General features: G+C 48.4%; 1 protein-coding gene across 1 annotated transcript in view; it reads right to left on the bottom strand.

Moving 5' to 3' along the window:
• LOC119975906 (H-2 class II histocompatibility antigen, A-U alpha chain-like) overlaps positions 1–14,931 on the bottom strand; it is an 82,817-nt gene extending 67,886 nt beyond the window's left edge. The window contains exon 1 of the mRNA XM_038815843.1: positions 14,791–14,931. Within this exon, the coding sequence (XP_038671771.1) occupies positions 14,791–14,857 (67 nt within the window). The 5' untranslated portion in view covers positions 14,858–14,931. The remainder of the gene's footprint in view (positions 1–14,790) is intronic.
• Between the last annotated feature and the right edge of the window lie 9,670 nt (positions 14,932–24,601).

Below are 24,601 nucleotides of genomic sequence, written 5' to 3'. Positions count from 1 at the left end.
TATACCCATAACCCAACAATCCCCCCATTAACCTTACACTACGGGCAATTTAGCATGGCCAATCCACCTAACCCGCACATCTTTGGACTGTGGGAGGAAACCGGAGCACCCGGAGGAAACTCATGCACACCATGGGGAGGACGTGCAGACTCCACACAGACAGTGACCCAGCCGAGAATAGAACCTGGGACCCTGGAGCTGTGAAGCATTGATGCTAACCACCATGCTACCGTGAGGCCCCAATGGGGATGGTTTCCCACTATAAAAGGCATGAGGCACTCACACTCCTCCTCTTTCCACTGATGACATCTGCAGTGTGAACATATCATATAACTCTTACATCATGTGGCTAAGTGCTAGTCTGGTTCAGTCAGACAGATTAATCACACTAGGCTAGCAGAGAGTCAAACTCACAGAGGATTCAGCTCTGTGACAGGTTCAATAAATCATATTGAACTAACTTCAAGGTGTGGAGTATCTCTCAGGTAAAGCTGCATCCAGTTGCAGCCCATGTTATCTTACTGTGCTTAACACGACAGGGTGAGGGAGAGGGCCTAAGTAGGGTGCTCTTTCAGACAGTCGGTGCAGACTTGATGAGACAAATGGCCTCCTGCACTGTAGGGATTCTACAATTCTATGCTGGATGAACTCAGCAGTTCTATAGAAGGACTCTTTGGATCTGAAACCTTAGCTCTGGAGTGAGTTAATGGAAACACAACACAGTCTCCTTTTGGGCATGTTGAGCAGGGTGTTTCTTGGGACCCACTGAGGCTGGTAAATCTCGTGAAATGCCTCTCGCGAGATGTATGGCTTAAAAGTCGCTGGCAGACCAAGCAGGCCAGCAGCACGGTTCGATTCCCGTACCAGCCTCCCCGGACAGGCGCCGGAATGTGGCGACTAGGGGCTTGTCACAGTAACTTCATGGAAGCCTACTCGTGACAATAAGCGATTTTCATTTCATTTCATGTAGCTCGTTATGCCTTGCATGATCTTACTAGATCATGTGAGGTTTTGCGATCTGGATCCCACCCTCTATGGATGGGATCCATATTTGCATATTCAAGTGAATAGTTACACTCACTGCACTATGTCCACGCCTGAGATACCCAAGGCCTGGAATCAAATGGCCTTGCCTGAGAGACCCTGCTGTGGCGCTGTTAAGCACAAATGCTAATGCCAGAAAGCTGCCACTTTTCTCTGTACATCTTTCAGTCACTGCAAGGGATAGAGATGTTGGTTGGAGGAGGATATGTAGGTGGGAGCACAAAGATGAATGGAGGAATGTGGGGGCAAGTGGGGTGGAAGGTGGCCTTAACAGGCACGTTAATTGTCTTAATAGACTATCTCTATGTTAACTGAACCCATTTTGATGCTAATCAGTTGTTGATTAGGGAACATTGTAGGTGAGATCAGTGTTATATGTGGTTTTGCTTTACTACCCAATGTCTAGCCATCTATTAGTGGGATCCAAAGCTGTAATAATGAAACTTGGTATCACATGGCGATCCAGGCCATGCAAGGCCACACACTAGCTTTGAAAGCAGACCAAGGCAGTCCAGCAGCACAGTTCAATTCCCGTACCAGCCTCCCCGAACAGGCGCTGTAATGTGGCGACTAGGGGCTTTTGACAGTAACTTCATTTGAAGCCTACTCGTGACATTAAGCGATTTTCATTTCATTTTCATTTCATGGACATTTCTGCTATCTTCTGGATGCAGACCGATTGATTATTCTGTTGAGACAAGGCCAATAGTAAATCAACAAATTGGCTTAATTTGCAGGTACTAATTGAATGAACAGAATAGGTTCTCAGCGAGAATCAAACTTAACTTTTGATACAGGCCCAATGTTACTTTAAAAGTTAGTGTTTCCAGAAGTGTCGCTAACCTTAGTGATGTACCATCAATTGGACGCGAGACACGATGAAGGTTCAAACTTAGGCTTTAATCGGCTAGATGTTAGCCCGGTGGTCGACTACAGTGAAAGGCCGACCGCCGGGACCTCTGGATACTTATACCCCGCCTTGGAGGTGGGGTCTACTTGCCTCTCGACCAAGTGGTGAGCAGTCACATGACTAGTCTCAGCCAATCAGCCGAGAGGCACATGACCAGCCAGAGCCAATGGGAAACCAGTGCTCTGCACCAATGGCAGCACTCCTATTCATACCACCACATTCACCCCTTGTGGAGAAAGAAGCCGGGGAGGGTAAGGGGAAAAGAGATGGGGGTGGGCCGAGGACTGGTGGTATGAGTAGAGAAAATCGAGATAAACGGTGGCTGCCCACTGGCTCGTGGCAAATGTGAACAGAATTAAGCATAGTTGAATGCAAAAGAAATGGTACAATAGAGTCCAACAAAGTCCAATGGTGCCATCAGATGGACTCGATCAGCCTGACGGGTTCCCGTGGTGTTCTGGCGGACCGCTGCAGTGGAGCCGGTGACGTCGGGCCGGTGATCGTCCTGGACTCCGGGAGCGTCGGTCGTAGATCTGTTTTTCCTACCCCAGGCCGGTGGTCGAGACGCTGTGATCGGGGAAGGGGGGCCCTGTGCGCTAGTTCGTGGGGGCGCTGGGGGGAATCGGATAAGGAGGGGGGGTGGCGATGTAGGGGGGGAGGCCGCACGCCGGCGGGTGCCAGGTCCCGAAGCGAGACCGTATCCTGCCGACCGTCGGGGTACTCCACGTACGCATACTGCAGGTTGGCGTGGAGTAACTGGTCTCGTTCAACCAACGGGTCGGACTTGTACACCCGCACATGCTTCCGGAGCAAGATGGGCCAGGGGGCCAGCCAGGTCGGGAGCGGGGATCCTGAGGACGACTTCCTAGGGAAAACAAGAAGACGTTCATGAGGTGTTTGGTTAGTGGTGGTACAGAGGAGAGACCGGATTGAATGGAGGGCGTCGGGGATGACCTCTTGCCATCGGGAAACTGGGAGATCTCTGGACCGTAGGGCCAGATGGTGCCATTCTCCCGCTCGACCTGCCCGTTACCCCGAGGGTTATAACTGGTCGTCCTGCTAGAGGCGATGCCCCCGCTGAGCAGGAATTGACGCAGCTCGTCACTCATAAAGGAGGACCCCCGGTCGCTGTGGATGTATGCGGGGTAACCAAACAGGGAGAAAATGGACAGGAGGGCCTTGATGACGGTTGTCGTGATCATATTGGGGCAGGGGATAGCGAAATGGAAGCGGGAGTACTCGTCAATCACACTCAAAAAATATGTGTTGCGGTTGTTGGAGGCGAGGGGACCCTTGAAGTCTATACTGAGACGTTCGAAGGGGCGGGACGCCTTGATTAAATGCGCTGGGTCGGGGCGGTAAAAGTACGGTTTGCACTCTGCGCAGATGTGGCAGTCCCTGGTGACAGCCCTGACTTCCTCGATAGAATAAGGCAGGTTGCGGGTCTTAATGAAATGGTAGAAGTGGGTTACCCCTGGATGGCAGAGGTCCGCGTGGAGGGCGCGAAGGCGGTCTATCTGCGCGCTGGTGCAGGTACCGCGGGACAGGGCATCAGGAGGCTCGTTGAGCTTCCCAGGACGATACAAGATATCATAGTTGTACGTGGACAACTCGATCCGCCACCGCAAAATCTTGTCGTTCTTGACCTTGTCCCTCTGTGCTTTGTCAAACATGAAAGCTACTGACCGTTGGTTTGTGAGGAGGGTAAACCTCCTGCCGGCCAGATAGTGTCTCCAGTATCGCACAGCTTCAACTATGGTCTGTGCCTCCTTTTCCACCGAGGAATGGCGGAGTTCGGAAGCGTGGAGGGTCCGGGAGAAAAAGGCCACGGGTCTGCCTGCTTGGTTCAGGGTGGCCACCAGAGCAACTTCCAACGCGTTGCTCTCGACCTGGAATGGGAGGGACTCGTCGATAGCATGCATCGTGGCCTCCGCTTTGATGCGGGTAAAGGCCTGGCAGGCCTCCATCGACAGGGGAAAGGAGGTGTAGTTTGGATGAGGGGACGGGCTTTGTCGGCGCAGTTGGGGACCCACTGGGCGTAATAGGAGAAGAAGCCCAGGCAGCGTTTGAAGGATTTGAGAGTGTTGGGGAGAGGGAGTTCCATCAGGGGGCGCATGCATTTGGGATTGAGGCAAAATACGTAGCCAAGGATGGCTAGATGGTCGGTGCTAAACACGCACTTATCCTTATTGTAGGTTAAATTAAGGAGTTTCGCGGTTGATGGTTTGGCTGCAATCAATGACCATCCGGTTTTTCTCCCCAGTTCGAACTACCAGCACGTGGGCTCGCCAGGGACTGTTGCTGGCCTCGATGACTCCTTCCTTTATTAGCCTCTGGACCTCGGACCTGATGAAGGTCCGGTCCTGGGCGCTGTATCGTCTGCTCCTAGTGGCGACAGATTTACAATATGGGGTGAGATTCGCAAACGAGGAAGGGGGGGTCCACTTTGAGGGACGCGAGGCTGCAGACAGTGAGGGGGGGTATAGGGCCGCCGAATTGGAAGGTCAAGCTCTGCAGGTTGCACTGGAAATCCAGTCCTAAGAGTGCCAGTGCGCAGAGGCGGGGGAGGATGAGGAGTTTGTAGTTCTTGAAAACCCTCCCCTGGACCGTGAAGTCCGCTATGCAGCACCCGGTGATCTGGACGGAGTGCGAACCCGAGGCTAGCTCGATCTTATGTTTGACTGGATGGACGGGGAGCGCGCAGCGTCTTACCGTGTCGGGGTGGACGAAACTTTCCGTGCTCCCGGAGTCCAGTAGGCAGCTCGTCTCATGCCCGTTGAGCTGGATCTGCGTCGTCGTCTTGGCGAGCATGCGTGGTCGTGACTGGTCGAGGGTGATTGAAGCAAGCCATGGCGAGAATTCCTGGTCGTCATCGTTGGCAGAGTAATCGCTGGCAGGGCCTTCTGTGTCGGCCCAAGATGGCGGCGCCCAGGACCCGCACGTGGAGTCGGGGCCCCAAGATGGCGGCGCCCAGGACCCGCACGTGGAGCCGGGGCCCCAAGATGGCGGCGCCCAGGGCCCACACGAGTTGTCCGGGGCCCAAGATGGCGGGCGCCCGCTGGACCCTCGTGGTGGTTGGGGGCAGGGTCAGCGGTGCCTGCGGGCCAATCGGGGCAGCCGGGAGCGGGTGCAGGGAGGCCTGTGGGCCGGATGCGGGGGCCGGGATGAAGAGGCCTGTGTGCCGCGCTGGGCCCTGGGGTGGGACCGGGGGGTGCGATCCGCGGTCGCTGCGTGGAACAGCAGCGATCAACCTGGTCTGGCAGACCACAGCATAATGGCCCTTCTTCCTGCAGCTCTTGCACAGAGCGGAGCGGGCCGGGCAGCGCGGGCGGGGGAGTTTAGCTAGGCCGCAAAAATAACAACGGGGCCCCGCGAGCTTGTCGGGGCGTCCCACAGCGCAGGCCTGGGGGGGGGTGTCGGGGTTGGCGGAGGACGGAGAGGGTGCGTGCCATGAATCCCAAGGGGATGCCGCGGGGCATGGGGCGTATGCGCGGGCGTTCAGGTCAGCGACCTCCACGAAGGTTGCGAGGGTCCGTGCCTCAGCGAGGCTGAGGGCGTCCTTTTCCAGTAATCGCTGGCAGATAGAGGAGGATTGCATGCCGGCAACGTAAGCGTCTCTGACTTAAAGTTCCATGTGCTCTGTTGCAGAAACTTGGGGACAGGCGCAATTTCTCCCCAGAGCCGCGAGGGCCCGGTAAAACACGTCAAGGGACTCACCGGAGAACTGTTGTCTAGTAGCTAGGAGATGCCGTGCATATAATTGGTTGACCGGTCAGAGAGAGTGTCCTCTCAGGAGATCCATAGCCGCGTCATAGTCCTGTTCGTCCTCAATCATTGAGTATACCACCGTGCCCACGCATGAGTGGAGGATGTGGAGTTTCTGCTCCTTGATGGGCTGGCTGGCTGCAGTTGTCAGGTAACTGTTGAAACACGCCAGCCAATGTTTAAAGGTTGCAGGCGTGTTTGAAGCATGCGGGCTGATGTGGAGGCAGTCAGGCTTGATGCGTAGCTCCATTTCAAAATTCTAGCCGATTAAATTGATGTACCATCAATTGGACCCGAGACACGATGAAGGTCCAAACTTAGGCTTTAATCGGCCAGATGTTAGCCCGGTGGTCGACTACAGTGAAAGGCCGACCGTCGGGACCTCTGGGTGCTTATACCCCACCTTGGAGGCACCAATTGGTGAGCAGTCACATGACTAGTCTCAGCCAATCAGCCGAGAGGCACATGACCAGCCAGAGCCAATGGGAAACCAGTGCTCTGCACCAATGGCAGCGCTCCTATTCATACCACCACACTTAGTTCTATGCTTAGGCAATGGGCTGTGTTACCTTCAGGTAGGGACATGGACTGGATCACAATATCAATAGTGTTGTGGTGAAAATATTGAGCTTTAAAGCAACCCCTCAAAATGAAGCTGTGCAATCTCCAATAGAAATGGTGACGCCCACATGGAAATGGACGACGAGCCACTAGAGGGAGCTGTGGGCATTAACCTTCCTTCTGCAATTGGTAAAATAAATTACCAACCTCATTATGTGGAAGCAACTTTATTTACAAGCAATGAAATCTCAGGCAAACATAGAGGGAAAGATTGCAACATTATAAACGTAGGAAACATAAATTGTGAAAGGCAATCCAAAAACATGTAAGTAATTGCATATAGGCAATTACACTTCCCAACGATGGACCACCTTCTGGGGTTTAGTCTGTCCCCAAATATTACTATTTATCTGGCAAGATGTTTCAGGATTAGTGATAAAGGCCATTGTTATGTTCTGTGTTGTGGCCATGGTAAAGATACACACAGAACATCTAGTTCTTTGACTAGTAAGATAGTTTATTAACAAAATGAAACATTGAAAGATAACGAAAGAACTATAATACGAACGGTAATGAACGAATGAATTGTCTTGGAGCTATTCCTAATGTAACTTTTTAAAAATTAATTTGCAGGATGTAGGCATCACTGCTGAGGCCAGCATTGTTTGCCCATCCCTAGTTGCCTTTCAGACAGGGCTGGTGAGTTGGCTTCTTGAATCTCTGTAGTCCTTCAGGTGCAGGTACACCCACCGTGCTGTTCGGGAGGGAGTTCCAGGATTTTGTCCCAGCGACAGTGAAGGAACGGCGATATATTTCCAAGTCAGGTGAGTGACTTGGAGAGAAACCTCCAGGTGGTGGGGTTCTCAGGTATCTGCTGCTCTTGTCCTTCTAGATTGTAGTGGTCATGGGTTTGGAAGGTGCTGTCTAAGGAACCTTGGTGAATTACTGCTGTGTATCTTGTAGATGGTACACACGGCTGCCAATGTTTGTTCGGTGGCAGTGGGTTTGAATGTTTGTGGAAGTGGTAGCAATCAAGCGGGCTGGTTTGTCCTGGATAATGTTGAGCTTCTTGAGTTGATGTTTGAGCTGCACACATCCAGACAAATGGAGAGGATTCCATTATACTCCTGACTTGTGCCTTGTAGATGGTGGACAGGCTTTGGGGGGTCAGGAGGTGTTATTCGCCATAGGATTCCTATTCTTTGACCTGCCCTGGTATCCACAGTATTACTGTGGCTAGTCAAGTTCAGTTTCTGATTGTGGAGGATTCAGCGATAATGCCGTTGAATGTTAAGGGGTGATGGTTAGATCACCTCTTGTAGGAGATGGTCAGGGACTGACACTTGTGTGGCGCGAGTGGAACTTGCCACTAGTCAGCCCAAGCCTGGATATTGTCCAGGTGTTGCTGCATTTGGACATGGACTGCTTCATTACCTGAAGATTCGTGAATGGTGCTGAACATTGCAAACATCCCCATTATTTCCTTTACGCTCTGCTCTCCTCTGTCTCTCACACTCTCTCTACTCCTCCCACTCTCTCCTTTAGAACAAACATAGAACATACAGTGCAGAAGGAGGCCATTCGGCCCATCGAGTCTGCACCAACCCAATTTAAGCCCTCACTTCCACTCTATCCCTGTAACCCAATAACCCCTCCTAACCTTTTTTGGGCACTAATGGCAATTTAGCCTGGCCAATCCGCCTAACCTGCATGTCTTTGGACTGTGGGAGGAAACCGGAGCATCCGGCGGAAACCCACACACACATGGGGAGGATGTACAGACTCCACACAGACAGTGACCCAGTGGGGAATTGAACCTGGGACCCTCGCGCTGTGAAGCCACAGTGCTATCCAGTTGTGCTACCGTGCTGCCTACTGCTTTACTCTCTGCTCCTCTCTCTCCCACTCTCTCCATTACTCTCTGCTCCTTTCTGTCTCTCTCTCTCTCTCCCCTTTAATCTCTGATACTCCCTGTCTCTCCCACTCTCTTTTAAACTCTGCTCCCCTCTGTTTCTCTCTCCTTTACTTTCTGCTTCTCCGTCATGCCCACTCTCTCCTTTGCTCTCTGCTTGTCCCTGTCTCTCCCACTCTCTCCTTTACTCCCTGCTCCTCTCTGTCTCTCCCACTCCCTCCTGTATTCTCTTCTCCTGTTTCTCCGACTTTCTACTTTACTCTGTGCTCCTCTTTGTCTCTCACAATCTCTCCTTTACTCCTGATCCTCTTTCTCTCTATTTCTCATTAACACTCTGCTCCTCTCTCTCTCTTTCTCTCCCTCTCTCCTTTACCCTCTGCTCCACTCTGTCTCCCCCTTCTTCTCCCACTGTCTCTTTTATTCTATGCTCCTTTCTCACTCTCCATTCCTTTGTGCTATTCCTAGTCACTGCTCTTCTCCATCTCTCCCACTCTCTCCTTAACGAGAAAGAGACGAAGGATAAAAAGCCCTGCACACTAGAGATCAGTCTCTTTTGGGACCAGCCTGTGCGCGACCAACTGCAGCAGAACAACCAAGATCAAGGACCCACAACCACTTCCTGAAGGATGAGCCCAGCTGAGCCGAACCCAACCACTTCCAAACAGACCACGTGGACCCAGATAAAGGCCTTATCTCGCACAGTGCTGGTCACTCGAAGTTAAGTAAAGGTCATCTTAGTCGTTAGGTGTAGTCTCGTACGGAGCCACATGTATTATTGCATAGAGATACAAATATTTTGTTATAATAAACTGTGTGTTTGAGCTAACATACTGGTTGTGTGGTCATTTGGTCACTATACGAAACAGCTTGTGATTCACATAAAGAGTAAAAAGGCAACACCTGTCTCTCTCTCGCTGTCCTTTACTCTCTCCTCCTCTCTGTCTGCCACTCTCTCCTTTATTCTCTGCTCCTCTCTTTCTCTCTCTCTCCTTTTGTTCCTGCTCCCGTCTGTCTCTCGCACTTTCCCTTTACTCTCTGCTCCTCTCTGTCTCTTTCTCTCTCTCTCCTTTACTGTCTGCTCCTCTCTGTCTCTCTCTCTCTCTCTCCTTTACTCTCTGCTCCTCTGTCTCTCCCTCTCGCTCTCCTTTGCTTTCAGCTCTCCTCTGGCTCTCCCACTCTCTCCTTTACTCTCTGCTCCTTCCTGTCTCTTTCACGCCTTTACTATCTGCTGCACTCTGTCTCTTTTATTCCCTTTACTCTCTGCTCCATTCTGTCTCTCCCACTCACTCCTTTACTGTCTGCTCCTCTTTCTCTCCCACTCGATTGTTTAGTCTATGCTTTTCTCTCTCTCTCCCTCTCTCTCTCCTTCACCTCTGTTCCTCTCTGTCTCTCCTGCCCTCTCCTTTACTTCTTGCTCCTCTCTGTCTATCCCACTCTCTACTTTACTATCTGCTGCTCTTTGTCTCTCTCTCTCCTTTTGTCCTTGCCCTCTGACTCTCCCACACTCTCCTTTCCTCTCTGCTCCTCTATCTCACCCACTCTATCATTTAACCTATGCTTCTCTCTCTCTCTCTCTCGCTTCCACTCTTCTTTACTCACTGCTCTCCTCTGTCTCTCCCACTCTCTTCTTTACTCTCTGTTCTTCCGTTTCTTCACCTCTGTCCTTTACTCTCTGGTCCTCCCTATCTCTCCCACTCTCTCTTTTAAGCTCTGCTCTCCCCCCTCTCTCTCTCTCTCCTTTGCTCTCTGCTCTTCCCTGTCTCTCCCACTCTCTTATTTACTCTCTGTCCCTTCCCGTCTCACAATCTGTTCTTTACTCTCTGCTCCTGTCTCTCTATTTCTCTCATTTACACATTGCTCCTCACTCTCTCTCTCCTTCACCCTGTGCTCCTCTCTGTCTCCCTCCCTCTCACACTCTCATTCATTCTATGCTCCTTTCTGTCTCTCCCACTCTACGCTCCGGTCGGTTCTTCTGACTCTCTGCTATTCTGTATCTCTATTACTCTACTTTCTGCTCCTCTCTGTCTCTCTCGCTCTCTCTGCTTTCCTCCCTCACTCTCTCCTTTACTCTCTGCTGCTCCTCTCTGTCTCTCCCATTCACTCCTTTACTATCTGCTCCTCTCTGACTTTCTCTTTCCTTTCTCTCTGCTCCCCCCTGTCTCTCCCACTTTCTCTTTAGTCTCTGCTCCTATTTCTTGCACTCTCTCCTTTACTCTCTGCTCCTCTGTGTCAATCCCACTCTCTCCTTTACTGTCTGCTCCTCTCTGTCTCACCCATGCTCTCTTTCATTCCCTGCTCCTCTCCATCTCTGCCACTCTACTTTCAGCTCCTCTATCTCTACAACACTATTGCTTAATCTATGCTTCTCTCTCTACTCCTCTCTGTCTGTCTGTCTCTCTCGCACTCTCTCACTCTCCTTTTCTCTCTGCTCCTCTGTCTCTCCCACTCTCTACTTTATTATCTGCTCCTCTCTGTCTCTCACTCTCCTTTTGACGCTGCTCCCCTCTGTCTCTCCCACTTTCTCTTTAGTCCTTGCTTCTCTCTATCTCTTGCACTCTCTCCTTTACTATCTGTTGCTCTCTTTCTTTCTCCTTTTGTCCCTGGTCCTGTCTGTCTGCCTCACTTCCCCTTTATTATCTCCTCCTCTCTGTCACTCTCTCCCTCTCCCACTCTCGTTTATTCTATGAACTTTCTGTCTCTCCCACTCTTTGCACTTCTCTGTCTCTCCTGCTTTCTCCTTTACCCACTGCTCCTCCCTGTGGCTCTATCTCCATCATTCACTCTGTCTCTCTCTCTCATTTACTCTCTGCTCCCCTCTGTCTCTCCCACTCTCTCCTTTTACTCTCTGCTATTCCCTCTCTACTCTCTTCTTCTCTCTGTCTCTCCCAGTATCATTTACTCTCTGCTCCTCTGTCTCCCACTCTCTCCTTTATTCTCTGCTCCTCTCTGTCTCTCTCTCCCACACTCTTGTTTACTCTCTGCTCCTTTCTGTCTCTCCCACGCTCTCCTCTCTGCTCCTCTTTTTCTCCCACTCTATCATTTAATCAATGCTTCTCTCTCTCTCTCTCCTTTATTCTCTGCTCTTCTCTGTCTCCCCCATTCTCTCCTTTACTCCTTTATTCTCTGCTCCTCTCTCACTCTCTCGCTTACTCTATGCTCCTTTCTGTCTCTCCCACTCTCTCCTTTACTTTCTCCTCCTCTTTCTCTCTCTCTGTCTGCGGCATTTCCCAGTCCCCTCGCCATTCCCACCTACATCAGTTAAATGGGGAAACAAGAATGCGGTCAAAATTGATTTTTCCTTCTGTTAATTGGCCAATCAACTTCCTGACTCCCCACTCCTGACCTCTGCAACATCCAGCACCACCACTCCACTGATGTTACAACTCTGGTCATTCCTCTCTACCAGCCAACCCACTCCCCATACCCCACACTCCCCAACCCTCCACAATCTCCCTACATCCTTCCTTGTTTCTCCCAGCCACTCCTGCCTGGCCTGTTGAATCTTACCATGTTTTCCAATTTCCCCACCCCGATCTCTGAACACCTCCAAAATGTTTAACCTCTGCCTTAGTCTAATTGTAAAGGTACCTTCTGGCTTATTTTTTCTGATGCAAACCTCTTAAACCCGTCCCTCCAGTGCCCTCCACCCTCGGAGAGGACTCATGGATTTCTTTGTCACTCAGCTTATTACCGTCCCATCCGCTGTCACTTTCCTCCTTTCCACTATCCCACCTAGACAAACTTCCATTAATGCTCCCCCCTGCCTGAGCCCTGACCTCACATCTTTCTCTAGTTTCTCTCCTATCTCCCCTCATGTCCTCTCGAAGCTCATCTTGTCCATGAGACCCACGTCCTGTTCCCTCGACCCCATTCTCACTAAACAACTGATCACCCAACTTCCCCATCTGCTACCCATATTAGCCAATATTGTTCACGGTTCTCTCTCTTCAGATGTTGTCCCTCGCTATTTAAATTATGCCATCACCTCCAAAAAAAAACAGACTCTTGACCCTTTTCCAGTCAGGGTTCTGTCACAGTACTGAAATTACTCTTGTCAAAGTCCACAAATGATGTCGTTTTTGACGGTGACAAAAATAAACTTTCCCTCCTCATCGTTTTTGGGCCTTCTATTTGCTGGGAGATTCCTGTCCTCCTCCGCTCCCTTCTCGATGCATATATATAATCTTTGACAGGAGTGACACCGCACCATCCTCCACCAATATATGAACGGGCGGGGAACAGAGGGAAGTAGATCCTTGGAAAATAGGCGACCAGTTTAGATAAAGGATCTGGATCGACGCAGGTTAGGAGGGCCGAAGGGCCTGTTCCTGTGCTGTAATTTTCTTTGTACTTTGTTCTTAATAGCTCTCCATTGTCGTCCATCTGGGTGGGACTGCTCCCATTTGATTCTAACCTTATTTAACTGTGGTTAGAGTCCCTCATTGGCTTCTCTTTCTGCTCACACTGTTATCTTTGATGTGGCTGAAGTGACTGGTATAGATTGTTTTAAGGGAAGCGATATCTGCACATTATGGAAAAGAGAATTGGAGTAGAGCAGGAATGGTGGTTGATCTGAAGTGGAGCATAAACACTGGCATTCTCTGGTTTGATGGAATGACTGGATTCTGTCATTTTTATGTTATTTTATGTAATCTTTTGTGATTTATTCTGTCTCAATCCATTTTTTTTATCTACATGCTGCTCCTCAGTGACATCATCCAAAAAGACTGCATTAAGTTTTCCATGTATGCTAACAACACCCAACTCCTCACCATCACAACCCTCGACTCCTGCACTCTCTCCAATTTGTCACATTGTCCAACATCCAGTGCTGGATGAGCAGAAATATGTTTAAATTAAATATTTAGAAAATCAAAGCCACAGGACGTGATTCTCCCAGCCCTGCGCCGGGCCGCAGAATCGCCGCAACCGTGCCACGCCGCCCCGACGCCGGCACGGGATTCTCCGAGGTGCGGAGAATCGCTGCGATTTGTGCCGGCGCAGCACTGGTCACGGCCGCTGTATGAGGCCGGGCTGCCGATTCTCCGGCCCGGATGTGCTGAGCGGCCGCGCGGATAAAGCAGAGAGTCCCCTGGTCGCTGCCGGCGGGAGCTCTGCGCGAAGGGTCGGGGGGGGGAGCGGCCTGTGGGGGGGTGGGGGCTCTGTCCCCGGGGGGGGGTACTCCGATGGGGTCTGGCCCACGATTGGAGCCATCCGATCTGCGGGCCGGCCTCTACCCCCCCAGACCTACTTCGTTGCGTGTCCAACCCCAGAACCCCCGCGCCATGTTGCGTCGGGGCCAGCGCATTCCGTAAAGCCACCGCGCATGCGTGGGTTGGCGCAGCCCCCAGAACGCGCCAGGAAGTGAAGCTGGAGCGGCATGAACCACTCCAGAACCGTGTTGGCCCTCTACGGAGGCAAGAATCGCTAGTGACCGCGCCCGTTTCACGCCGTCGTGAAATGCGACGGTGTTCACAACGGCGCGGACACTCTGTCCCATGATCGGAAATTACCAGGCAATCATTCCATTTCCCTCACTGGCCAATCACAGAGGCTGAATCAAACCTTGATGATGACCCAGTGGCGAGATTCCAACCCCATTCGCTCTCCATTGCTGAGATTGCCTCATTTGACCTCTGTAAAATCTGCTTCAGGTCATCTGTTGCTGAATTGCGCCTTTATGCTCCTGTTTTGAATTGACTGTTCTATTGCTTCCTTAGCTGATCTCCAATCTTCCACCCTCCATTAACTTGACTTCATCCCAAACTCTGCTGTCCACATCCCTCCTCACACCATACCCTATTCACCTACGCTCCCTCATCTGCATTGACTCCCCATCTGGCTACGCCTCAAGTTTAAAACTCTCATCATTTTCAAATTTGTTTGTGTCCTCACCTTTCCAGGTCTCTGTAACCTCCTCCAGTTTTATAATCCCCCGAGCGCTCTGTATTTCTCCAGCTCTGACCTCTCACCTCCACCATGGGTGAAAATGGCTCCATCTCTCTTTATTCTAAACTCTCAGTTCCCTTCCTGAACTCTCCACCTCACTCTCCCCTTGAAGAAACTTATTTAAAATCAACTAATTCACCAAGCAAGTCATCCCCTACAGCGATTCCTTCTTGGCGTCTTTGATGTTTTGTCTGATTAAACTCCAGTGAGAAGCCTTGGGACATTTTCCTATGTAAAAGGCACCATATAAATGCAAATTGTGCTTGTTGCAATAGAATATAAACATAACACACAAAGCCAGGTGGTGGTGAGGGATAGAATTGAAGCCTAATCTTTGTACACTTACAAGAATTTATTTACAGAGGAACACATGCCGTGTACCGACCCACAATACCAACAACCACATTGAGTCTGCTCTTCGATATAAAACAATTTATTTACAGAGCTCTTGATTGCAGACATACCTCTTACCTGCTCCATGTATAGTATATGAACACAGGTAAATCCCCAGTTAACACCCAGTACCAGAATTCAATTAAATACCCAGTTAATATACAATTAATACTTCCTGTAAAAACACCACGCTGAGCCCAATGAGATCAGATATTAATATTTATAAACTATTAAATGTTACTGTTTCATAACTCACATTTCCCAGCCCAGGCTCCATGAATTAAAACCAGCGCCAACACAGTTAGGTATCTCCCAATTTCCATGCTAATCCTCTCGTTTCTCCCAGTTCTGATCAGACTGTACCCAGTGCCAGCTCCACTCAGTTTGCTGTCAATGTCTGAAGTGAAGTTTCTATCTCACTCACTTTACTGAAGCATCACTCTGTGATTGACATGTGGTTTAGCCAATCACAAATTCAGATCTGCTCCATCACCTGTTTCTGGGTGAAATACAAGTCTGCTTGAGAGTTTCTCTGAAATGAACTTCGAGTCTGTTTTATTTGAGAGAGATGAGAACTGGGATAAAGATCTTTTTGGAGGTTTGGAGATACATGTTTATTTGTATTGAACTGTGATGTGGAGATGCCGGCGTTGGACAGGGGTGGGCACAGTAAGAAGTCTTAAAACACCTGATGAAGGAGCTACGCTCCGAAAGCTAGTGATTCCAAATAAACCTGTTGGACTTTAACTCGGTGTTGTAAGACTTCTTACTGTATTGAACTGAACAGTTTCTGTTTACTGTTTCCAGGCTCTCCTGCATGTCTATTCCAGATTCCCAGCTTCAAGACCCCCCTTCATTCTATTTCAATGAATTATAAGAAATAAAATAGAAAATGTTGGAAATACTCAGCAGGTCAGGCAGCTTCTGTGGAAAGAGAAACAGGATTAATGATTCCTTTCATGATGACCTGTCATCAGTATAAATCAGAATCTTTTGTCCGGAGTTTCAGATAACCAGCTGGTGGTGAGGGATAGAATGGAAGTATGATATTTATACACTTACAGGCCTTTATTTACAGAGACACACATTACATATTGTGCCCCTAGATATAATACTCCGAGATGTGAATTTTTTAAATATAGCGTTCGATTGCAAACATGTACCTCATTCATTCTCCGTGTATATTGTATGAGCACAAGTAAATCCCAGTTAATACCCAATACCAGAATTCAGTGAAACACCCAGTTAATATACAATTAACACTTCCTGTAATATTGGAAGAAAGATCACGGTGGAATCCCAACAAATATTCTCAAAATTTATTTTTTGCACTTCTCCTTTTCCCTCTACTGAAGATGCTGTCAACAGAGGGATAAGTTAAGACGAGCAGGACAGGAATCTTCACCACTGAAATTAGACACAACCCTACAAGGTTTCAAAAGTGTTACAGTTTTGAGTTTGTAATTTTACTTTTTTTTGCTTGATGATCAAATGTCCGTCTCAGCTCTTCCCAATCCTTCAACTCGGGTCAAACCTTGAGACAAAGGTAAGGGCACAGATTCACTTTACCCCTTGATCCTGGCAATACAATTATAGCAGTTGTGCCTCATCTACAAATCCTATGATCAATGTCACACACTGGGTCTACCAACAATCTGATTGCCACCAATATTGTCCCATTAAACACTCCCTTGGCAGGTACAGCATGGGGTTAGATACAGAGTAAAGTTCCCTCTACACTGTCCCAATCAAACACTCCCAGGACAGGAACAGCATGGGGTTAGATACAGAGTAAAGCTCCCTCTTCACTGTCCGCATCAAACACTCCCAGGGCAGGTACAGCACAGGTTAGATACAGAGTAAAGCTCCCTCTTCACTGTCCGCATCAAACACTCCCAGGACAGGTACAGCGCGGGGTTAGATACAGAGTAAAGCTCCCTCTTCACTGTCCCATCAAACACTCCCTTTGCAGGTACAGCACGGGGTTAGATACAGAGTAAAGCTCCCTCTACACTGTTCCCATCAAACACTCCCAGGACAGGAACAGCATGGGGTTAGATACAGAGTAAAGCTCCTTCTACACTGCCCCCATCAAACACACCCAGGACAGGTACAGCACAGGGTTAGATACAGAGTAAAGCTCCCTCTTCACTGTCCCCATCAAACACTCCCAGGACAGGTACAGCACGGGGTTAGATACAGAGTAAAGCTCCCTCTTCACTGTCCGCATCAAACACTCCCTTGGCAGGTACAGCACGGGGTTAGATGCAGAGTAAAGCTCCCTCTACACTGTCCCATCAAACACTCCCAGGACAGGTACAGAACAGGGTTAGATACAGAGTAAAGCTCCCTCTTCACTGTCCGCATCAAACACTCCCAGGGCAGGTACAGCACAGGTTAGATACAGAGTAAAGCTCCCTCTACACTGTCCCCAACAAACATGCCGAGGGCAGGTACAGCACAGGTTAGATACAGAGTAAAGCTCCCTCTACACTGTACCCATCAAACACTCCCAGGGCAGGTACAGCACAGGTTAGATACAGAGTAAAGCTCCCTCTACACTGTACCCATCAAACACTCCCAGGGCAGGTACAGCATGGGGTTAGATACAGAGTAAGCTCCCTCTACACTGTCCCCATCAAACACTCCCAGGACAGGAACAGCATGGGGTTAGATACAGAGTAAAGCTCCTTCTACACTGCCCCCATCAAACACCCCCAGGACAGGTACAGCACGGGGTTAGATACAGAGTAAAGCTCCCTCTTCACTCTCCGCATCAAACACTCCCTTGGTAGGTACAGCACGGGGTTAGATACAGAGTAAAGCTCCCTCTTCACTGTCCGCATCAAACACTCCCAGGGCAGGTACAGCACAGGTTAGATACAGAGTAAAGCTCCCTCTACACTGTCCCCAACAAACACTCCCAGGGCAGGTGCAGCACAGGTTAGATACAGAGTAAAGCTCCCACTACACTGTACCCATCAAACACTCCCAGGGCAGGTACAGCACAGGTTAGATACAGAGTAAAGCTCCCTCTACACTGTACCCATCAAACACTCCCAGGGCAGGTACAGCATGGGGTTAGATACAGAGTAAAGCTCCCTCTACACTGTCCCCATCAAACACTCCCAGGACAGGAACAGCATGGGGTTAGATACAGAGTAAAGCTCCTTCTACACTGCCCCATCAAACACCCCCAGGACAGGTACAGCACAGGGTTAGATACAGAGTAAAGCTCCCTCTACACTGTCCCCATCAAACACTCCCAGGACAGGTACAGCACGGGGTTAGATACAGAGTAAAGCTCCCTCTACACTGTCCCCATCAATCTCTCCCAGGACAGGTACAGCACAGGGTTAGATACAGAGTAAAGCTCCCTCTTCACTGTCCGCATCAAACACTCCCAGGGCAGGTACAGCACAGGTTAGATACAGAGTAAAGCTCCCTCTACACTGTACCCATCAAACACTCCCAGGGCAGGTACAGCACAGGTTAGATACAGAGTAAAGCTCCCTCTTCACTGTCCGCATCAAAAACTCCCAGGGCAGGTACAGCACAGGTTAGATACAGAGTAAAGCTCCCTCTACACTGTACCCATCAAACACTGCATGGGGTTAGATGCAGAGTGAAGCTCCTTCTACACTGTCCGCATCAAACACTCCCTTGGCAGGTACAGCACGGAGTTAGATACAGAGTAAAACTCCCTCTACACTGTACCCATCAAACACTCCCAGGGCAGGTACAGCATGGGGTTAGATACAGAGTAAAGCTCCTTCTACACTGCCCCCATCAAACACTCCCAGGGCAGGTACAGCATGGGTTAGATGCAGAGTGAAGCTTCCTCTATACTGTTCGCAAAGGTGGAGCTTCACCCACATTTTATTATCCGTTAAAGTTCAGTGGGAGATCACGGACAACATGTATCCAAAATTCTGATAAGAAGTCCTAAAATTAAAATGACTTATTGATGTCCATTTCAGATAATGATGCAAACCCCTTTAACTGAAATAAAACAAAAAGTGCTGTCAATATTCAGCAAGTCCGGCCGCATCTGTGGAGATAAACAGAATTAATGTTTCAACTGGAGGTGAGCTTCCATCAAAAAGCCTTTCATCTGTTTGGTTTGAGCTGAGATGGTCACTAACACTGAACTGGAACATGTGTTATGTTGTGAGAGTTGGGTTAACAATGTTCACAATGATCTGGAATAGATTATGATAGCTAACAGACTGAACAAACCTTCTGCCTATTCAACAGGGTTGGATCAGAATCCCCATCCAAGATATTGATGACTGCACATAGATGATGGCACAGTGGTTAGCACTGCTGCTCCATAGCTCCAGGGAACCGGGTTCAATTTCAGCCTCGGATGACTGTGTGAGCTGGCACGTTCTCCCCATGTCTGTGTGGGTTTCCTCCGGGTGCTCCGGTTTCCTCCCACAGTCCTAACATATGCAGGTTAGGTGGATTGGGCATGCTAAATCGTCCCTTAGTGCCCAAAGGTTAGGTGGGGTTATAGGGATAGGGTGGGGGAGTGCATCTCAGTAGAGTGCTCTTTCAGAGGGTCGGTGAAAATTCGACGGGCTGAACTGCCTCCTTTAGCACTGTCGGGATTATTTGACTGGTGTGTGTCTTGTTCATTCTAACCCCATCACATCCAACAATTAATCATCCAATAACCGACTGAGGAATTATGAGACCCGTTTTTAATTTCACTGTGTCTGCACAAGTGATGGGCTGGGAGAATCAGAATGAATAAATGGATATGTTTCCAATTCCCATTGACAGTGGGATGTAATTAAACTAGCTTCATCTGACCAGCTGGGGTAAATTGTGAATATGTATCAGGCCGGAATATAAATGAACAATAGTAAATCTGCTCCACTATCCCATCCCCTTTCCCATTGAGCTAAATAAGTCAGCAACCCAGAAAGCACTGACATTCACAGATTATTGTCTATTTTCACAACATTTTAAGACTAATTAATATCCTGGTGAATGCTGAGTGGCTGAGACTCAGAATTACCAACTCATTATGTCTTCCTGAAGCTTGACTGTGGGGAGCTGAGTGTTACAGAATGGAAGTCTGCCTGAATGACTGGTTCCACTTGAACAAACCCTGAATTGCTGCATAAATGTACAGTTCAGATGACTCCATTAACCAATCTAAACATAACCTGATTGAGGATCAATATTTACTGGAACAAGTGTTTAATCTAAACCTATCTCGAAAGTTGAAAGTTGATTTTCAGTCTGTAATGAACTATGCAATGTCTCCCCCTGCAGGAGGAGATTTATAATCTCACATTAATCCCATTACAAACAGTGAGGATGAATTGTCCCCTTTGGAGTGTGAAATGCCCAAATAGTGGGCGGAATTCTCCGCTCCCGGGAAAAATCGGGAGGGCTGTTTTGAACTCGGCCGAATTTCACGACGTCCTCGGAGGCCGCTCCTCGCCCCTATTCTCCCCTCCCAGCGGGACTAGGAGTGGCGCTCCGTAAATCTCGGCCGCGGGGACGTCGCGCCGAGAATGACGCGGCCGGCGCGCCTAATAACGTCAGCCACGCATGCGCATGTTGGCCGGCTCCAACCCGCGCTTGCGCGGCTGACGTCATGACGCTGACGGCATGAACCCGCGCATGCGCGGTGGTCATCTTTCCCCTCAGCCGCCCCGCAAGACGTGGCGGCTTGATCTTGCGGGGCGGCGGAGAGGAAATAGTGCGTCCGATTTGGACGCCGGCCCGACGTTCGGTGGGTACCGATTGCGGGTACCCCTCCCGAGCACAGTCGTGGTGCTCTTTCCTTGCTAGGCCACCTATAAGCCCCAAACGGGCTTCTCACTCCCATTTCACGATGGCAGCGACCAGGTGTGTTTGCCGCCGTCATGAAACGGCCATGAACGGCAGGCCGCTCAGCCCATCCGGCTCGGAGAATCGCCGTTCGCCGTGAAAAATGGCAAGCGCCGATTCTTCCGGCGGGGAGGGGGGGGGGGGGGGGGGGGGGGGGGGGGGGGGAATCGCGAGGGGGGCGTGAATTTTGTCGGGAGGCCCTCCCGCGATTCTCCCATGCCGCGTGGGGAGCGGAGAATCGTGCCCAGTGACGGGGCGGGCTGCTGTACACTGCATCTCATTTTCCTTCTGTTACATGGCTGCAAAATTCAGTTCTGTTGTGCTGGTGGTTCTGTTGCTGCAGGATCTGGTTGGGGTGAAGGTGGCAGGGGCTAAAGAGTTTCTCGAGACAACTTATTGTGTAGCCCACACTAATTGTCATGTTGTGGAGGATGTATATACCTGAAGTGTGCAAGAATGGGCAGGTCATGATGTCAGTCAATGTGCAACACTGATTTATTGCCCAATCTACTATTTTGGGCTGTTATCGTCCTCGGTTAAACACACAGGGTGGGATTCTCCGGTTCCCCAGCCGCGTGTTTCTTAGCGGAGCACCATTCGCTGGTGGCAAGTTTCTTGCTTCCTGTCGCTTGTCAATTGGATTTCCCATTGAAGCCACCTCACGCTGCCAAGAAACCCGTGGGTGGGGCTGCCCTGCCAGCAGGAAAAGAGAATCACAACGGCTGTAGAATTCCAGCCTTAATATTGTTTAAACTAGAAAGGAATGGTGCATGTTTGGAGTGAGTTCCAAGCTTCTAAAAGGACTGTAAGGTCACCGCTTGTTCCCAATCATGGGGGCTATGGTTTCAGCCCTGGTTAGACTGCAGGATCAGACGGAGATGGAGAGGAGGCTGCGGAGAAGACATCTGCTCTCAGGGAAAGTAGGAGGAGGGCTCTAACCAGGAGGCCTGACCCACTGAGGGTCTTCAAGAAGTTATTCTCCCATCTAGGCCTTAACCAGCAGCAGTGTGTTTGGTGGTTGGACTTCACTGGGAACTGAGTGAACCGTCCCACTTTCTGCAAATAGACCTGTTGACTCAGAGCATGTTGAGGACAGAGCTGTCAAGTGGTTGCTAAGGTTACTGTAACTGAGTTTTGGGGCCTACAGATCCTTACAGAATGATACGGGTGATACCGCCAACACCTTGTGATTCACCATCCATGCAACATCCAGGAGGTCACAGAGACCCTTGTCACAGTCGAGACATGATAGAAAATATATATATTATTATGATCCTGGATCAGACCCCAACAGTGGCTTGGATATTGGACAAAACCCCCAATATTTTATTTTAATTTTGTAAGACTGTGAGGAAAGGGTACCTCACTCCAGGAGTGAATACACGAGGAAATAGGGATATGGTATATTAAAACAAACGTTACTGCCAACACAGTATTAAAATATCTTTAACATCACATCAGAAAATGACTTACAATTGCTCCTTAAACAATGCTACCCAATGCAGTGAATGCGACACTCTAAACTGCTATCTTTATTCCCACTCAAAAAACAGAAATAAGCATCTCAGCTATCAATCCACTGTTAAAATACAGTTAGTCCTCAGAAATACCTGCTTTACAGAGAAGTCTGGATACATTACTTGGAAAAAGATCTTTGACACTGTTTTAAAGAAAGGATCTGAACCGTGCCAGAACCATGCAGAAACTCAGGCTGTAGTTCTTCGGAAGCTGTTTCAGCTCACCTTCTAATTACACTCTTTTGAACTGCTTGTAAAGGAACTGCTAATCTATTTATAGGCATATCTTTAACTGAACTGAGATGCTTGACCTCTGTTCACGTCTCCAACCAACACTCAAGTAACACTGCTTTTCTAAATAATGCTTGATACTTTGGCTTCTCCCAGCAATTACATCATTTACCAAGCTAAAATCAAATTAACACCAGAGGGGATCTCCTTAATCCAAACAACATTCCATTAACCCAAGCTTTTAATGATGCACCTCTGGCTCCCAAAATCTTAGTTTTCTTTCAAACCAGGATTTTTAACATGACTTCAGCAGTCAAGTACTAACCCAGGCGTTTAATCTTTACTGCTTTAAATACCTACAATGGAATATGTTGTGATCTGTGATACAACCGTTGTGATGATGTACACAGAACATATAGTTGTTTAACAGGGAAGATGATCTATTAACAGACATGTGGAAAGATAACATATGAATTATAATACAGACAAAGGCTACTAAATGAATTCAGTGAATTCTCCTGGAGCTACTCTCAGTACGACTATCCTGTTGTATGTCTTACTACCAACTGGTGGCTATCTCAAGTCACATGATAGATCTCTATCACCACCAACTGGTCGGAGGTCACATTGCTATCTATATACAGAACTGTTCACAGGCATATTACTGCAGAACATAGCTGAAATTCCGACATACATCACAACTTCCCACTTAAAAAAACTGAACCAGCAATATGAAAAGATGGCTTTATTTGCCCCAAACCTTTTAACTCTAAACATTTCTCATTATTAAACACAAACACATCCATAACATACACATATTATATTCAAACATGTGCACAGTCCATTTTGGTTTTTCTTTTCTACCTTCTGTTATGGGAGAGGTGTTTTCAGAACCCCAAAATGTATCATGGAGTCCAACCAACCCCTCCTCCCATTTAATGGATTGTTGCTTTTGAAGCACACGGCTCGTTCCCTAGGCGTGGTATTACAATTATGGACATGTGGTTTTAAAACAAAACAATGTTTATTCCATGAACTCAACTTAACCTTTTAAAATAAACATTGGATCTCTTAACATGCCTTACTTCAAAGATAACCCCCAAAATAATACAACACTAACCAATCCTGCAAACTGTTCTTTTAAACCTCCAAAAGACTTCAACCCTTCAAAAATAGGAGCACAACAGGTTACATTCAATATATTTATAGTCTTTGGGATTTGCAGTAATCACCAGACCAGCTCATTTCCTTCGTGCAGCTCTCAACAAGCCAGCCAGGCACTTTTCAGCTGCTCTCTCAAACTGAAACTAAAAACTTCAAAATGGCTGAGCTAAAAGCCCAGCTCCACCCACACTCTGACATCACTGCATTTCTTAAAGGTACATTGCTTAAACATTTATTTCTTAAAGGCACTCTCACATGACACCTCCCCCCAAGAAAAAAAATAAACCATCAATTTCAAGATGGTTTCATTTTTCACTTTTGCACCATCCATTAAGAAATGCACACAGTAAATATACATTTTCATTAAAAAAAACAACACATGCAAACAGGCATAATAGTATAGTCCATTTTTCTTTGTTCTTCTTCCTCCAACCGAAAACCTTCTCGATTGACAGTCTCTTTGAACAAGAACGTCTCTGCAGGATCCATCTATTCCTCTACTCCTTGGCATTTCTCTTTAGAACCAGATACTTTAGTTCAATCTGACCACAGAGTCCCTTGCAATTCTCCAATACAGGAACATTGGTTACCACAGCTTCTAGGCAGTCAAATGCCTGTTGAAAGTCCGCTGTCCATTGAAATTTTTGACGTTTCTTGAGCAAATCCATCAGTGGAGTAATCACGCCACAAAAGCTTTGCACAAATGTTCGATCAAATCCACTCATGCTGAGAAATCGCATTATTTCCCTTTGTCTTGAGGGTATCGGAAACTCCTCAAGGAAAGTGATTCGGGCTTCTCCAAATTTACTTTCGGCTAGGTTCATCACCAAACCTGCCTCCTGAAGTTGATCAAAGAACTCCATACGATGTTTTAAATGTTCTTTCCATGTCTGGAAGTTGGAAATAAAAGCTGATTGTCCCACTTTCTCAATACAATCCTCCAAACATTCGATAGGATGAGAGCCCGTTCTTGTAACTGCATTCACTTTTCGATAGTCCACACACAACCGTTCGGTATCTTCTGGTTTAGGTACCATCACTATGGGTGAGCTCCATTGGCTGCAACCCACTTCAATTATGCCATTTTTAAGCATACTCTCAATCTCTTTGTTAACCTGTGCCAATTTTAAAGGGTTAAGTCTATATGGATATTGTTTGATAGGAACAGCATTTCCCACATCTACATCATGTATAGCCATTTTAGTACTCCCCAATTTATCTCTACAAACTTGCCCATGTGATATCAATAACTCTTTCAGGTCAGGTTGCTTTTCCTCTGGAAGGTAACTCAACAATTCATCCCAA

Source organism: Scyliorhinus canicula, chromosome 13 (genome assembly GCF_902713615.1).
Source record: "Scyliorhinus canicula chromosome 13, sScyCan1.1, whole genome shotgun sequence".
Taxonomy (NCBI): domain Eukaryota; kingdom Metazoa; phylum Chordata; class Chondrichthyes; order Carcharhiniformes; family Scyliorhinidae; genus Scyliorhinus; species Scyliorhinus canicula.
The sequence above is the reverse complement of the archived record's forward strand: the minus strand, read 5'-3'. Positions and strand labels throughout refer to the sequence as shown.